The sequence below is a fragment of the Metarhizium robertsii genome, assembly GCF_000187425.2.
Source record: "Metarhizium robertsii ARSEF 23 chromosome Unknown MAA_Scf_1, whole genome shotgun sequence".
NCBI lineage: Eukaryota > Fungi > Ascomycota > Sordariomycetes > Hypocreales > Clavicipitaceae > Metarhizium > Metarhizium robertsii.
In genome coordinates, this window is record NW_011942149.1 from 4,134,413 (window position 1) to 4,150,418 (window position 16,006).

The 16,006-nt window shown below is 52.9% G+C and overlaps 3 protein-coding genes across 3 annotated transcripts; all 3 read left to right on the forward strand.

Moving 5' to 3' along the window:
* Positions 1 to 887: 887 nt before the first annotated feature.
* MAA_02277 (uncharacterized protein) lies at positions 888 to 5,722 on the forward strand (the record flags this gene model as incomplete). The annotated part of the gene is made up of 2 exons (XM_007820275.1): positions 888 to 1,555; positions 1,612 to 5,722. 2 exons carry the CDS (start codon positions 888 to 890, stop codon positions 5,720 to 5,722), a joined length of 4,779 nt encoding a protein of 1,592 aa, XP_007818466.1.
* Positions 5,723 to 8,892: 3,170 nt separating this feature from the next.
* On the forward strand, positions 8,893 to 11,901 carry MAA_02276 (Autophagy-related protein 13; the record flags this gene model as incomplete). The annotated part of the gene is made up of 3 exons (XM_007820274.1): positions 8,893 to 9,138; positions 9,240 to 9,335; positions 9,409 to 11,901. The coding sequence occupies 3 exons, from the start codon at positions 8,893 to 8,895 to the stop codon at positions 11,899 to 11,901; spliced, it is 2,835 nt and encodes a 944-aa protein (XP_007818465.1).
* An 803-nt stretch (positions 11,902 to 12,704) lies between these two features.
* On the forward strand, positions 12,705 to 15,697 carry MAA_02275 (SH3 domain protein; the record flags this gene model as incomplete). Its single annotated transcript, XM_007820273.1, has 8 exons — positions 12,705 to 12,930; positions 13,092 to 13,342; positions 13,403 to 13,487; positions 13,571 to 13,731; positions 13,824 to 14,579; positions 14,656 to 14,728; positions 14,786 to 14,992; positions 15,048 to 15,697. 8 exons carry the CDS (start codon positions 12,705 to 12,707, stop codon positions 15,695 to 15,697), a joined length of 2,409 nt encoding a protein of 802 aa, XP_007818464.1.
* Positions 15,698 to 16,006: the final 309 nt, after the last annotated feature.

A 16,006-nucleotide genomic window follows, 5' to 3' on the forward strand; every position in this document is an offset into this window, starting at 1 on the left:
ATTATTCGTTGCTCATAAATACTTAGTATGTAATCACCCTGGGTTCCAAAAGAGTCTGGTTCGTCTGACGCTTGAAATCGAGCAAATAGGAATGTACCAATACACGCATGTGCGAAGCTTTGTGACCTCTAGCTTAGCACAAGTTGGCAGCAAGGGACGCTATTGGCTGGACTGAGATGTGCACATGTGGGCAAAAAGCTCCGGAGTGAGCACCGGATGCATGTGCAGACTTTAATGTCGAGCTTGTGCGCCCAGGGCTACACGCCACTTCAGCACTCCAATGCTGCGCCTGGCCACTCCCACATGCGCCAGCAAGTCCCCTGTCCCACCAAACATTGAACCAGATTTCAATGTCCACACATGCATGTGCACTCCGGGCCTGCGAACCCCGCTGACGCGCACAATCCCAGCACCAGACACGTCGAGTCTGGTCGGATTTGGAAGCTGAGGCCTGCAGCGACGGAGTGTCACTCTGTTCTTAACTCCATCCTGCCCCCCCGTCCCCCGGCATCATCATCACGACATACTTGGCCTCGCCATAATTTCCCGATAATTTGCATTTTCATTTGCATCTGCATCGGTTTGCCACTCTTCGAAAACTGACCCCAATTCGGTTCCCTTCCCGGAAATACTTTTGATATCCAGATTCCATATCTCTCTCTCGGTCAGCATTTACACGACTACTGTGACCCGTACGACCCGTCGCATAACGTTCTGCAACGACCGACGCCAACAGACACCGTGGCAACCATCGCCGTTGTCATTCCAACTCTCCGGCGCCTCAAATAACACCTTTAAACAAGCCGTGATCCCCAGAGACTCACAGCGAGGTGTCGTTTCAAGCGCTTGGGAGTTACCCCGGCCGTCACGGTACTTCGCAGCTGCCCATGAGTCACCTTGTGTGGAAATTTTATTGGGAAAATGATGTCGAAAAGTTTCGGCGTCTGCTGGCCCCGGCCGGCCCCAATACTCACGCAGTAACGAAGAGTCCTGGGATAGGAAATTCTGGAGGTGGACTTCTAGGCGCAAGTCCCGGTGGCCCGTCCTCGTCTCCTCGGACGACTCCCAAGGCGCGCAAGACTTCGGGATATACATATGGGCTTGGAAAATTCAAGGACGGCGGAGCTATGCTTAGCCGTCATGAGATTAATAGTCGCGACCACGCCGGTCTTACTGTACTCCTACGCGCGGCCTCTTCTACTCATCCGAATGCTAGAGACTTTGTTCAAGCCCTCCTCGACCACCCTTCCCTCGATCTCTATGCCCAAGACTCCGAGAGTGGATGGAATGCCCTCCATAGATCTCTTTACGCTGGAAACATCTCCATAGCTCGAATGCTGCTGGCCAAGGAACGAACTGATTTGACGAACCGTACCAATATATCGTCCGCTGTGAAAGTTGGTCAGCTCATAAAGACAAAAGACCACGAGGGCAACAGTCCATTTGATCTTTATAACTCTACCATCGCTATGCGGTCGTTAAAACAAGATCCGTCTTCTATGAAATCAAATGATGGGTTAGACGATGAAGACAGTGATGCCGAAACTGCCCAAATGTATGGCCCTTGTTGACATCCTTACCACATTATATGGTCTGACATTTCTGTGCTAGGGTTGCAAATGCTGCCTTTGGTATCGGCCAACCTGTCATGGGCGACGAATTTTATGTGTTTGGAAGCAACAAGAATTTATCGCTCGGGGTTGGCGACGAGGATGATCGCCAGTATCCTGAACGCATTGTTCTGGAACGGCCGGATGAGCTGCTACTCAAGTTTCACAAGGAATACTTGGACAGCCAAGACATTGAATCACCACCCAGCCAGCCCGATCTGAACGACATTCCTACCTTGGTACGCAACCAGCGTTTGGCTATTCGAGATATTGTTATGTCGAAATTTCATACTGCTGTCCTGACTGATGACCCAGTCTCAAACCTCTATATTTGTGGTGTAGGTCGTCGAGGAAGATTAGGGTTGGGTGATGAGAACACTCAGTTCAAGTTTGTGCCCGTACAAGGACCATTTATTGATCGGAAGATCCGGCAAGTCGCTCTTGGGCAGGATCATTCTATGGCTGTTACAGAAACCGGCGAGCTTTGGACTTGGGGCCTCAATTCGGATTCCCAGCTTGGCTATGCTCTCCCACCAGTGATGAGGTCCGACGAGGAGCCGATGAGCCTTTCACCACGGCAGGTGTTTGGGCCTTTGAAGAAGGAGATTGTGCAAGGCATCGCTGCATCGGCTATTCATTCCGTAGCTCACACTGGGTCTTCTCTTTACTGCTGGGGTCGTAATTTGGGGCAGCTTGCCCTCATGGATGCTGACTCAAGGTCGTTGGAATTACAACAGATACCGCGCAAAGTTGCAGCATCACTGCTCTCAGCCCCCATCGAGATGGTATCAGCAATCGACAAGGCCACGACGTGTTTGCTGTCCAACTATACTGTTTGGATTTTTACCAATTACGGCTACAATCTGGTCAAATTCCCCTATCCTGATGTCTTCAGCAACCAAAATCTATCATCTAGCTCCTATACACATCGTTATGAGGTGGGCCGCCGTAACATCCGGTATATTGCGTCCGGAGGCGAAACGATAGCTGCGATAACAACTTGTGGTGACTTGTTTACTATGCAGCTGAACAGCAAGATGGATACCAACCAGCTTGCTGGGTCTACGACTAATCCCGTTAAGATCAAGAGTGCCGTTACCAAACCTCAGTGCGTATGGGACTCCCGAAAAGACGGCGTGGCATCTGTGAGTGTTGGTGAACATGGTTCTGTCATCATCTGCACGGAATCGGGCGCAGTCTGGAAACGAGTCAAGCGTGCCAAGGGGAAAATCACGGCATTCGATAGCGCTCTCGATGTAAAGAAGAAGGATTTCAAATTCGAGCGTGTTCCATACATCACCAATTGTGTTGGTGTTCGCAGTTCGACTTATGGCGCTTTTTCGGCTATTCGTAACGACAGCAAAGTCATGTCCACGGACATTAACATCACAAGCCAATCTATATGGGACGATGTGGGCTCACTTCTTTGCTTGAACGACTTTAGAGCTTCAACTCTTGACGCCGATGAGAAGAGATCGAGGAAGAAGTGGGATGCTGTGATTGCAAGAGAAAAGCCAGGATCTGTACCCCATGAGATTTTGCGCTCAGCAAATATCGAACAAGATCTACTTCAGTGGATACAGGTAAACTCCTTTCAGTATGATGACCTCAATATGGAGATTCGAACTTCTTCAAACCCGGACCTCCGACTTCCCGTCCATAGCTGGCTGCTGGCAGGACGAAGTTCAGTTCTTCGTGAAGCTCTATCGACATATCAGTCCAATGGAAATAAGGGGACTCTCACAGATGTAATTACGATCGAGCAAAACAACGACAGGGAGCTCCTTACGTTTATTGGCATTGACATATACACGCTACTCAATCTTATTGTGTACGCGTATTTAGATGTAGTCATTCCGGTGTGGAAGTACACGAAGGAAGCACCCACACTTGCCTATCGCTTTCGCCAGGTGCGAACGGAGCTGATGAAGCTTGGAACCAGACTTAACATGCCAAAACTGGAAGCAGCTGCCCGGCTACAAGTTGGTTTGGAGCCATCCTTGGATCAAAACTTGCGAGAGGCTATAGCGGACCCTATTTTCTTCAATGATGCCGACATGATCATTGAGGTGGATGGAGACGAAGTTTTAGCGCACAGCCACCTCATCTGCCAGAGATGTCCCTTTTTCGAAGGCATGTTTCATGGACGGTCTCAGGGTCATTGGTTAGCTGCACGTCGTAGCACATCTCTCGAGGCAGAGTTGATCTGCGTGGACCTCAAACATATCAACCCGGAAACCTTTCGCTATGTTATGGAATATTTGTACGCAGATGTCGGGGAAGACGTATTTAATAATGTTTGCATGGATACTCTGGATGAGTTTTCGGAGCTGGTTCTCGACGTGATGGGCGTGGCTAACGAGCTGATGCTCGACCGCCTGTCGCAAATTTGCCAAAGCTTGATAGGCAAATTCGTCACAACTCGCAACATCGCCAACCTCCTCAACGAGATCAGCCCTTGCTCAGTCACCGAGTTTAAGGATGTCGGGTTAGAGTATATCTGCCTGCAACTGGAATCTATGCTTGAAAACCATCTCCTAGATGGCCTTGACGAAGATCTTCTATTACACCTGGACGAGGCTGCGCGCAATAACCAGTTGGCCAGGCTTCCTTGTGCGCGCAGTGGGCGGGCTGAGCTGCTACTCCACGAGCAGTACCCAGATTTGGCTCTCGATATTGAAGAGGAACGTCGACGTCGGGTCAGGGAGATGGCGTTTAAACTTGCCCAGAAAGATGAAGAAAAGAAATTATCAGCTTCATATAAAGCACGCGTCGGCAGCCTTGACGAGTCAGTACTGGCGGCCCAGACTCTGGAGCGGTCTCACCACAGATCGAGGGCTGCACAGAATGAACCGTTCAGCCCTCATTTGCGACCAAAGGATTCCATTGCAGACCTGATATTCGACATGGATGACGAGGATGGTCCCAAAATCAGCAGTCCGATGTCACCTGCAGTGTTAGCGTCTCTAGATGCCAAGAACGAGTTCAATTTGGATAATATACCAAAGCTTCCAGAAGCATGGCGAGGTGCCAAGGGCAAGTCATTGGCGGATGCTGACTCCGGAAGCTCACCAAGCTTGGATCGAATTTCGCCCTCCCAGCTTCCTGGACCTAGCATCGAGCCAGTACGCCGAGCGGGCAGTTCTCGTCAACCAATATCCCTGCCAGCTAGACCTGCCAATGCTCCATGGGCGTCACCTATCCTCCCTGCATCAAAGCTGGATTTGAAGGACATCATGCAGGAAGCCACTTCCAAATCGGCGCTTACGGCTGGTTTGGCATCCCAGGCTGAGAAGGCGAGCTCCTCAAACAAGCCACAGGCACGAATGTCTCAGAAGGAGCGCAAAAGACAACAAGTACAGCAAGCCGAGGCCGAGGCTGCAGCAGAGAAGGAGAAGAATAATTCGGTGCCTTGGCAAGCTGTCCATTCTGCAGCTCGGCCAGCAGCATGGAAAACGACACCTTCGACCCCAAAGACTTCATTAAAAGACGCTATGCAATCAGAAAGCGCACAGGGAGGAGGACCGCCGACGTTGTCCAAGAAACCTCTTGTCGCTGCCGAATCCAATCCTCAATTGTCAAAACGGAGGACAGCCTCTCCGGATACCCGTTTCCCAGGACAGTGCCGAACGACCGGCTCACCAGCAGCACCCGCAGTATCGTATGGCCCATCATCTGAGAAGAATCCGCCTGTGACACAATCAAAACCGTACATCAAGCCAGCGGTCAAGGCTGAACCTACGCTAGGAATGAGCATGGCCGACATTATTGGGCAACAACGGTTAGAGCAGCAACGGGTCAAGGAAGCTGTAGCTAAGCGATCACTGCAGGAGATTCAGGAAGAACAAGCCTTCCAGGAGTGGTGGGACCAAGAGAGTCGCCGAACACAAGAAGAGGAAGCCAGGAGGCAAGCCAGAGACAAGGAGAAGGATCAAGGTGGTGGCAACCGACGAGGACGAAAGGGCAGAGGCGGGAAACAAAAGCCGAGCGGAAACTTGGGCGGAGCTGAGAAGACTGACGAAGTTTCTACCAAGCGAACAGGTAACAACACAGGTCCTTCAAAGGGTAGGGGAGGCAGAGCCAGGGGAAGCAAACATGATACCGGCATATAACTGGGATACTTGAGCAATAGAATACAACGGACTATGGCGTTGGCGTTTCGGGGCCACCGGGATCACTAGGTGGATTTGAGATTTCTTGTTTGATACCTGCTGTATGCGCCACAGTATTTGTTTTTACAATGATGTACGAAGCTCGAAGCCTAGAAAACACGCATTACGTGAGTCAGTTTTTTTGTCCTGCAACAGGCAGCAATGCCACAAAAGCATGGAATCCAATTTCCCTCGAATGAGAGGCCAAAGCAAAAGATTGGCCAATGCCGAGAATCGAGCTACGTACGTGAATGACTCTTCTGAAAATGACCTGCTACGCGTCCTACGGTGTGGTTCACAATTGGAGAATCCCTGCCGTCCCGATCGAGAACGTTGTGTGACGTGCAAATCATTAGGGTATCAGCCAACCACCGCGCACACATTCCACAAGTGTGATTGCCGACAATACCAATAAAATATTACAGGGACGGCGGGCCATCATTGAGGTTCACGAGAGGGGAATGGGCAAAGATGGCAGCCTCGAATGGGGGGAGTCGGAGTCATCGCGTTGGAGCAGATGCAGAGATGCCTGGGGTCATGGCATACGGAAGTATTCTGTAGGCAGCCCTCGACTTGCAGAGGTGGTGGCCATTGCCGCCTGCTTCCTGGACTCGGAGCGGGAGGGGGAAGCAAACAGCTCTTGGGCCCTGGCTCGGAGTCCTGGAATGGATGAATTTGTTCTTCTTGTTTTCATGATTGGTCGGTCGGATGGTTTGCTCAACAAGTGAGTTGAGGGTGGTACGGAGTAGCCTGGCCTGATGTGCAGGCTGATCTGAGGAGATGTGGAAATCGTAGAGTTCTTTGGCACCAGTTGACGGGGGATACGTTGACTTGTGGTGGTCGATGGAACCCGGGCGTGAGTGGTGGTTGGCGCCACGGCATTCTGGGATCTCGGGGCAATTTTTGCATGTTGCCTTTGGTGAGGGTGGCCGTCGCCGTGTGCCAACCACGATGTACGATGTGCGAAGGGGACGACGGATGGATCCACCGTGCAGGTTGGGACGCATTTGCCCTTGAGTCTGGAGTAGTTGGGACGTTGTTGCCGTGAATTCATGTTGCTTGACGGGCTCATCGACTCTTTTTGCTAGGTGCGCTTATACCCCTTCTATTTACTGTATTTAAATACCTATCTCTCTGATGGCTGGTCTCTTTATATACGTGGGTAATTCGTGGTAAAATATAGTATTTACCTATTTTACAGTATATACTACTATATTATAATATAAAGCCTGATAGCCAGGTATCTGGTAGGGCGTAAGCGCACCTAGCAACAAGAGTGAGCCCGCCGAGCCATTGGCGTTGTTGCCGGACAGATTGTAGATACGAATGTTCAATGCTCGGGACATTGACGAGATGGAGCCCAGGAGCGTCACTGGTTGGCGAGGTCGTCACTGTTCGACGCCAGTGAGCCTGGGTTCTGATTGGCCCGTCTGTTATCACCTGGCGTTGCGGCGCGTTCTGTGCACACCAGCCTCACTTCAGATCAAGCCTGGCGCCGACCACGGAGGAGTCTTGCTTTGTTCTTTGTCCTACGGCATGGAGTGCTTTGCGCAGACGTACTTGGAGGCATCTGCAGGAGGGTGCAGTGCACACTGTTCGTTCGGACGAAAACAAAAGGAAAATGGACGAGATGCTATTCCTGGGTGCTATTGCATCGCTGTCGAATTGGCCGGTGTTTTCGTCCTTTTCTTACTGCTCACTTGTTTGCTGCATGCCGAATGCCTGAATGGATCCCCCCGTGGCGAGATGGTAGCTAATCGCGCTGGCTAATGACGAAAGCCGTGGCCGTGGGCCCGGCAAGGGTCATCTAGATCACGAGGACCCTTGGACTGACCAGACTGCTCCTGCGGCTAGTGACCTTTGTTCCTCGGGGCTACGAAGTGACATTGATGCAATATTGTATGTACGTTATGTACGGGAGTACGGGAGTACAGCTTGTCTCCTGTCCAAGCACTGGGCCTGCGACTGCATCTGTGCTCGCATCTGCGCTGCATCTGCTTCCCGGACTGCACCGCACCAGACCAGGGGCACGGGCGCCCCCTGTTCCGCTCTCGTTGTGGGCCTCCAGATAATACATGTAGATGCCTTGTCGACCCTGTTGTCTCTGTCTTCCGCGTCGGTGAGTCCAAGACTCGTCTGCATCCAGATGTCGCGCTGTGACACCCACGGCAAACTACTAGGTAATATGCAGGTATCTGGCGTGAGTGCAAGAGGTATAGGTACCCCGGCACCGAGTACCGCAGTAAGCATCTAGGTACCCAGATAGGTTCAAGTACTCGGTCCTCCGTCCTTGAGTACTCCGTACACACCAGATGCTTGACAGAGTTGGAGTCGAGATAACCTAGAACGAGGCACCAGCAAACTCTGCCTGCAATCGCGCTGCCGGCACCCAAGTACCTCCTTACCAAGATTGGCTCCGTCTTAAGTACTTAAGTACTTAGCCTGTGCTAGGAATGCCTGGCGCCACTAGGACTCGATGTCAGTGCTCCATCCTCCGTACTCCCTGGCTCGCCAATCCTCCGTGCTATCTTCTAGGTGCCTTCCAAGTTGCGGATCGCCATCAATCACGGACCCGTCAACTCGACCCAGCTGGTGCCAGTTGACCACTGGCGCACCCCCGGCTTGTCAACTGCCTGGCCCAGTTTGTGGGGTGTGGATTGAGCTCCTCGTGCTGCTACTCGTGCAGGTACTCGTGGCTAACAGCACTCGTGCCTCTTCTGCCTCTGGCACTGGTCAACTGGTGCTACGACTATCGCTCGGCTTTCCTCTGCTGCTGGAGTCTCTTCTTGCACCTCTATGGTATCGCCTACCCGGCCGTCCCTCTCCTCCTCATCTATTCATCGTCATCTGGTCAGCTGGCCCGACAGCACAGAGCCAGCGTCGATATATTTCCCTTATACAGCCCTCCGTCAGGGCCGTCGCCTCTTACCACTCCCAGTCCCGACGTCTTGCTGCACTACTACTACTGCTGCTGCTCTGTACCCATACAGCCATTGACCATGGAAGAGCGTCATCCCGATGCACCGTTCCATTCCTAATCGATTCCCGTCCATCTCCCGCACTGGTGCTCGCCATCTGGCCAGTCCTTCCATCTGAAGCCGAGCTGCTCGTAGCTCGAGCTGAACACCATCATGCATCAACAGGCAAGACCGCCGCCGAGGCCATCTGTGTCACCAGCGTCGTCACCGCAGATCAACCAAATCAACCAAATCAGCCAGACCCGACCCAACACCGCCAGAGATGCTGCGCAGATCAGTCGCCAACGCGCCGGCTCCAATGTCTCCGGAAGAGATGCCATGGCGTCCCCAGCTGTGGAAAACAACCCGGCCATGGGTCCTCCGGCCGATTCCATCAAGAAGCTGGATCAAATCGTCCAGGTATGTGCGATGCTATGTGCTACGTGCCGTACATACGACCATCAAGGCACCATCCCCTTGGGTCAGCCAGTCAGTCTTCAGTCACTAACAATCGCACCTAGAACTTCTTCAACAAAGCCGCCGTCCTCATTCTTGAGTCGAGAATGAAAGTCAAGCCCACTCGTAATGCAAACGGCCAGAGGAAAACGAATAAATGGGTATGTATCTTTGTTATTGATGAATTGGAATAAAGTCCGGGCCCCCGCTAATTGATTTTTTTTTGTTCAACAGTTCCAAATAGAGACGGACGAAATAGATGACTTCAGGGATGAACTCAAGACGTGGAAGACATGCGGGAGCTTAGATCACCGCCCGCCGCCATTGATAATCGAGATATTCCTCGACACTTCAAGTCTCAAAGAGAGTCAGAGCCTTGTCATTCTTGATGATGATGGCAAGCGCTGGGATGTAATGGAGCAGCTGAACTCGTCCGAATCATCCAGTGGCAGCTATCACACTGCTCCAACGTCAAGGAATGCAGAAGTCGTATTGGAACGATGGCGTATAGATCTAAAGACGACAGGAACCCTTCTCACCGATGACTTTGGCCCAATACTGCCCACCATCTACAAAAAAGCCATTGTCTTTTTCCGCTCACTTTTCATCACAACAAAGCTTCTCCCGGCTTGGAAGTTTGCAAGCCAAAGCCCGGCCAAGACATCGCATCCCGCCCTCACTCCTCGATGCCGAATCCGCACCTCAGAACCGGGCAAGTTAGCTACGGGTCTATTGAAGCACCCCATTGATGGTCGACGAGAGCCTGTAACCGAGTATGTGTTTGGCGACCTTGAGGTTCCGGTAGGGCGTCTCAGCACCGCTGTCACCTATCGAAACTACTGTGGCTTTCGGATTGATGATTCCGAGTCATTACTAAGTTCTCGTTTCATGGGGGCCGATGAAAACTTATTCAAGCCTTCAGTCACGCAGAGGACCGACCGAGCGCATGGCCGAGTCGCTGAGGTCGGTTCGCTACGTGATCATCGCCGTGGAACAGCACTGAGCGATCTTCACCAAACTTATGGAAGCTTGTCAACATTCCACGGTGACGGCCCATTGGGAACAAGTCCTTTATCAGCACTCAGATCCATCAAAGTTCCTGGCTCGGATACTAGCTCTCCACCGGCGTCCTTACCCAGGGGCGCTGGGACTGAAGTTGCCCCTAGCTCTTTGCCCATATCAGGCCGCATTTCAACCCCTCGGGCAATGGCCAGTCGACCCGGGGAGAGCTCAAGCAGGAGAACGTCCATATCCTTTCAACCTTTCAAAGCCGGATCACTTTCCGGATCGCCGGTTCCACGACAACCGGAGCCCGAATCTCCTTCGTCGGCACATTCACAGAGTCGCCCCGTGAATTTTCCCATAAGCTCACAACCTCGCAATAGGAGTTCATTGACGGCAGGGATGCCCGCCTCCCTCCGTGGTGGGCCACCCTCGACATCTGTTGAAACACCGACGGTTGGCTCGCCTAGGCCGGCGTCCACCGGCCGATACAGCAGCAGCTTTACACATAGACGAGGGCGTATGTCCATAGGTCGAGCTGGGGACGACGAACAAAACAGTAGCGGACGACAGAGCCTAGCGTCTTCCGTCGCTCAACCGGGATCTGGCTTACTGGCGGAAACAGGGGGCACCAGTTCTGGGTCATTGCATGCTGAGGAGGATGCCATCTCAGATTTCTTGAAGGCTCTGGATAGCCGTAAGACCCTCAAAAGCTTTGAGCCAACCAAACGAGGTGAATCGGCGACGAATCGAACGGTAGCCCAGCTATCCAAGTTCCACTTGATGAGGGACTCGAATAATGCTCTGACAGAGTCCATGACCTCGTCAATGCAAATGCAACGGTCGTCGAGCTCTTCAAGCCGACAATTGACAAGCGTTCCCGGCATGGTTGCTCCAGCCTCCATGTCTGCCTCGTCTTCTCCTGGAAAACCCGTGTCTCCCCATACCCCTCATACACCTGCTATTCCGTCTCGACTGAGTGAGAACTCGATCATTGATTACACTGCCACGGGAAGAATTACTTCGCGAGGGGGGCGGCGGCGGCAAGAGCCTGCTGTGCCAGAACCACGCAGAGAAAGCACTATTACGCAGGAGGGCACAACTGCCATCGATATACCATTGTCGCCTCGCCTAGGATCATACCAGAGGCGCTCAAGCTCAGCAGCCCAGCAGACCCGTGCGGTGATTGAAGATGACGACACGGAATTGGCATTTGCCGGCGGGAATCGTAGCATCAGCCTCGGGGCCGACGACAGAGAGCCTCCTACTCTGAGTATCTTGTTAGGTCGGCAGTTGCAAATGGAGGACGAGGCGACCGGTGGTGAAGGTATTACCGGCAGCCTACGACCGACTGCCGATGTTCAACCGTCAGACGCATCTGCACCCGATGCTATGCAACGTGGGTCTAATGAAGATAATTTGCCTGATGGGTTGATACCTTCGAGCGTTCAATCAGGATCGCTGTTCCCGCGACGTCGGTACGCCGGCATGGGGGCAGCTTCCAAAGCGACACCACCGCAGTCGTCACGGGGGAGCTTCACAGGGTCGCTCAGCCGATTGGCAAGAGCGGATGATGAGTCAGTGGGCGAAGAACCACTTGTATTTGATCTATCAGAGATGGACGCGCAAGGCAGACGAAGCCTAGAAGAAGGACGAGGCGGGGGCAACCCAAGCAACGAACGGGGTGCATTCGAGCCGAGGGGAACGACACGAAGAGGGTGGTAAAAACGGATATTGATCAACTGGATTTCGTCTATTATTTTTGCATCCGCATGAAAAAGAAACATATATCATTGTTGCGTTGGATATTCGCGCAGAAGAAGAACTGGCATTGGTGAATGGATTTCATCTGTTAAAAGCAGATGCTTTCGGGCGTGAGCACCTGTTGTGCCGTGGTTTTTTATTTTGGCGTCTTTGGATTCTGCTAGCATATATATTTATATATATCCCCGAATCGGTTTTGTGTCCGGAAACGGCATTTGAGGAAAGGGGCGATTTGAAAGGACTCAGGACAGAATGGACTATAATTGGAGTTTTTTTTTTTTTTTTGGATAAATGACGTACGGAGGGGAAGGCGCATATACGGATGAGTGGAAGTATGAGAATGGAAAAGAAAGTGTATAGGGACCAAGACGGCATTTTGGGTCGTGCGGCTTCAAGTATTAGCAATAGCGTGGATGAAATATTGGTTGGACATGAAGAACTAACATACAGACGAAGATGCCTACCATGGATAAGACATACGCAGCAGAAGTATGCGACGAAGACATAAAAGAGATGGGGTGCAAAATAATCTGGTCAAAGTATTCCGTATTTCGATCTTTGTCTGATCCAATCTGACACAATGACTACCTAGCTAGGCTATAACGATGCTATACTTGGGCTTGGTGCTTAGATTACGCGACGATAATAAGAGAAGTAGTAATCATATTGTATTGCGTGGCGCAAGATGTGTAGAAGTGTCAAGGATAACAAGATGAATGGGTAATGGGCATGAGACATGAGGCATACGGCATACGGCATACGGCATGTTGAGGCATGGTCATGCGAACCGGTCGCAGGCCTGTGGAGTGAGTGGCGCGTGGCAACCACGTAATGGCGACGGCATAACTTGGGGCTGGTTCATCCGGGAGACATGGACATGGAAGGTTCAAATGCTCGGGCTGAGTGAGTCCGAGAGCACTTGGGACTCGGGAGCTACCAGTGACCCGTCAGCGACCAACTGGACGAGCCACTTGGCTGACGTGCCTGCGAGTAAGCAGCTGATGTGTAGGAGCACCAACACTGCAGCTAACTGAGTGACGTCGTGCTAGCGCAGCAAGAGGCGTCGGGGGCGACTGCTGAAGTACCAGAGTACCTGGCACAGCGCTCCCGACTATCGCCTTGGATATATCAAAATATACTAGCGTCGATAGGGCACTTTGCCAAGAAGCTGTACACTGTACCCGTCAGGCCCGCCCCAGGCCCCATGGCTGCTGGCCTAAAGTCACACCAGGTATGCCGTCACAGCAGCTCAATGTTCAATGTTCTCTTCCGGCACCCGCCCGCTTCAACCTCTCCACCACCAGCAAGCAACTCCGACACCTACAGACCCTCCTCGAATAATCCATTCCTCGTGCTGCTTTACAACTGGTCGCATCCCTATAACAGACACCAGAAAATCAAGGTGCGAGGCGGCGCTGAGCTTCAGCAACCACCAAGCGGACAAGCCGACACCAGTCATTAGCTGCCTCGCAACGTCATCGCCTACCAGCCAGCGTCTCCCGCCATGTTTCGAGCACAAGCCGCCGGACCGTTTGATGATGTCGTCGGTACGCTTCACACGGGGTCCTTTGGCCTCAATAATCCTCCCCTGGGGACCATAGCTGACATGCATCTGCTTCGTAACTCAAAGCCAAGGCGACCGACGAGAACCTCACCTCCGAGGACTGGGGTGCCATCATCGAGGTGTGCGACAAAGTCGCCAGTGATTCCAACGGGTCCAAGGAGGCCGTCCAGAGCATGATTAAACGCCTTGCACACCGTAACGCGAACGTACAGCTATACACCCTGGAGGTATGATTTTCTGCACAATCACCACGCAACAGGAGACGACGCCGTCTCGTGGGTCGCGTTCGCAGCTGACCTGTCCCTGCACCACCCAACAGCTTGCCCACGCCCTATGCCAGAACTGCGGTAAACCCATGCACCGCGAAGTTTCTAGTCGAGCCTTTACCGACGCGCTTCTCAAGCTGGCGAATGACCGAAACACCCATTCCCAGGTCAAGGCCAAGATCCTCGAGAAGATGAAGGAGTGGGCCGACATGTTCAGCAGGGACCCCGAGCTAGGCATCATGAACGATGCCTACCATCGCCTCAAGCAGACCAACCCGACGTTACAAGCCCCCAGCGCCCCGCAGAAGCAGGGCCTCACCGACGCCGACAGGCAAAAGGAGGAGGATGAGCTCCAGATGGCTTTGAAGCTCAGCTTGCAGGAGGAGGAGCGAAAGAAGGCAACACCGCAGGCGGGGCCCAGTACGCAGAGCAGCGGTACCAGCCAGCAAGAATCCGCGCCCGTTCCGGCTGTTTCTGCTGGCACCACGGCTGCAACCGTAAGCAGAGTGCGAGCCTTGTACGACTTCGTGCCGTCCGAGGCTGGCGAGCTCGAGTTCAAGAAGGGAGATGTGATTGCAGTTCTGGAAAGTGTGTACAAGGATTGGTGGCGAGGCTCTCTCAAGGGAAACACAGGAATCTTCCCACTGAATTATGTGGAAAAATTGACGGACCCTACTCCCGATGAACTGCAGAGAGAAGCGCAGATGGAAGCTGAGGTGTTTGCTGAGATCAAGAATGTGGAAAAGCTGCTGACGTTGTTGAGCGCGTCGAATACGGCTCCCCGAGAGGAGGACAATGAAGAGATCTCGGTCAGTTTGCTCTGTCTACACGTGCCGCGTGTGTCCGTGGTGATTTGGTTGAAACATTATGTTAACCCGAACACAGAAACTATACCACCAGACTCTGGCTATCCGACCAAAGCTCATTAAGCTCATCGAAAAGTACTCACAGAAGAAGGGTAAGCACTCGTGCTTTCATCTCTTATCAAGGACGCATAGTTAACCATGATTTATAGATGATTTTACCCAGCTCAACGAGAAGTTCATCAAGGCACGAAGAGACTATGAAGCTCTGTTGGAGTCGTCCATGTCTCATCCTCCTCAACACAGCTACCAGCAGTACGCCATGCGTCCGGCCGCTCCAGGCCAAGGCTATCCTGGTGGCGGATACCCTCAGGGACAGCCGCCTCAGGATCCTTACTACAACCAAGCACCCCCATCCGGTATGCAACCTCGGACTTCCTCAACAGTAGCAATACCTTCAACTAACGTTCCCAGACCACCCTCACTATCAAGCCAGCTCTCCAGCTCCCAACAACTTCCAGTCGCAAGGCAATCCGGCTCCCTTCTACGTCGCCGGAGCAGAAGTGCCATCCCAGGCTCCCGGCGCCCAACCTCAACAACAGCAGCCTCAACAATACCCGCCAAGAGATGACACGCCCAGCCTTGGACCACCCTCCGGGAAGCAGCCGGCACCCGTCAACCCATCCTCACCTCCTCCGCAGTCCTTCACGCCCTACTCCCCGCAGCCTCCTCAGCAAAACGCCGCTCCTTACTCCCAAATGCCCAGCCAGCAACGACCACAAAGCACGTACGGCGCACAGGAACTCGCCACCTCGGTCTACGACTCCCCCATTGCACCGCACAACCCCAATCCCGCACCCTTCGGGCAACAGCCGTACCATTCCTACAACCCGCCCGAGCAGGCTCCTCCACCAGCACCGACGGGCCAAGCGCCGCCTCCGCCGAACTCCATGTCCCCCGCGCCGCTGCAGCCCGGTGGCGCTGCGGCGTACGATGCTCGTCACGGACTGCCTAGCCAGGCAGCACCGGAGACTCACCCCCCACAGCCGCAGTATAAGCCGTACGTGCCGCCTGGCGATGGACCGTCACCGAATGACTATTATAGGCAGGGGACTCCGTACTAGGTGTCTGTATGGGGAGAAGAAGGGGCCGGCTGGTGTAGCTAGTTAATGTGATATGATGTTGACTCTGTAATATCTTTTCATGTCAGATTTGAAAGTACCAAGTGTAGATTGTAGCTGCAAACGAAGTGGAGTTATCGACAGTCTATCGAAGAATCAGAGCTCGGGCGCCACGCCCGCCAATGCCATCCATTTCCTTTGTCAAAAAACCGCGCCTGTCCCGCCTCCCAGTGAAAGAAAACAATACGAATTACAGCCCGTCTACAGATACCAGACCACAAAGTTGTAGAGCCATCCAAGACAGATACCAGG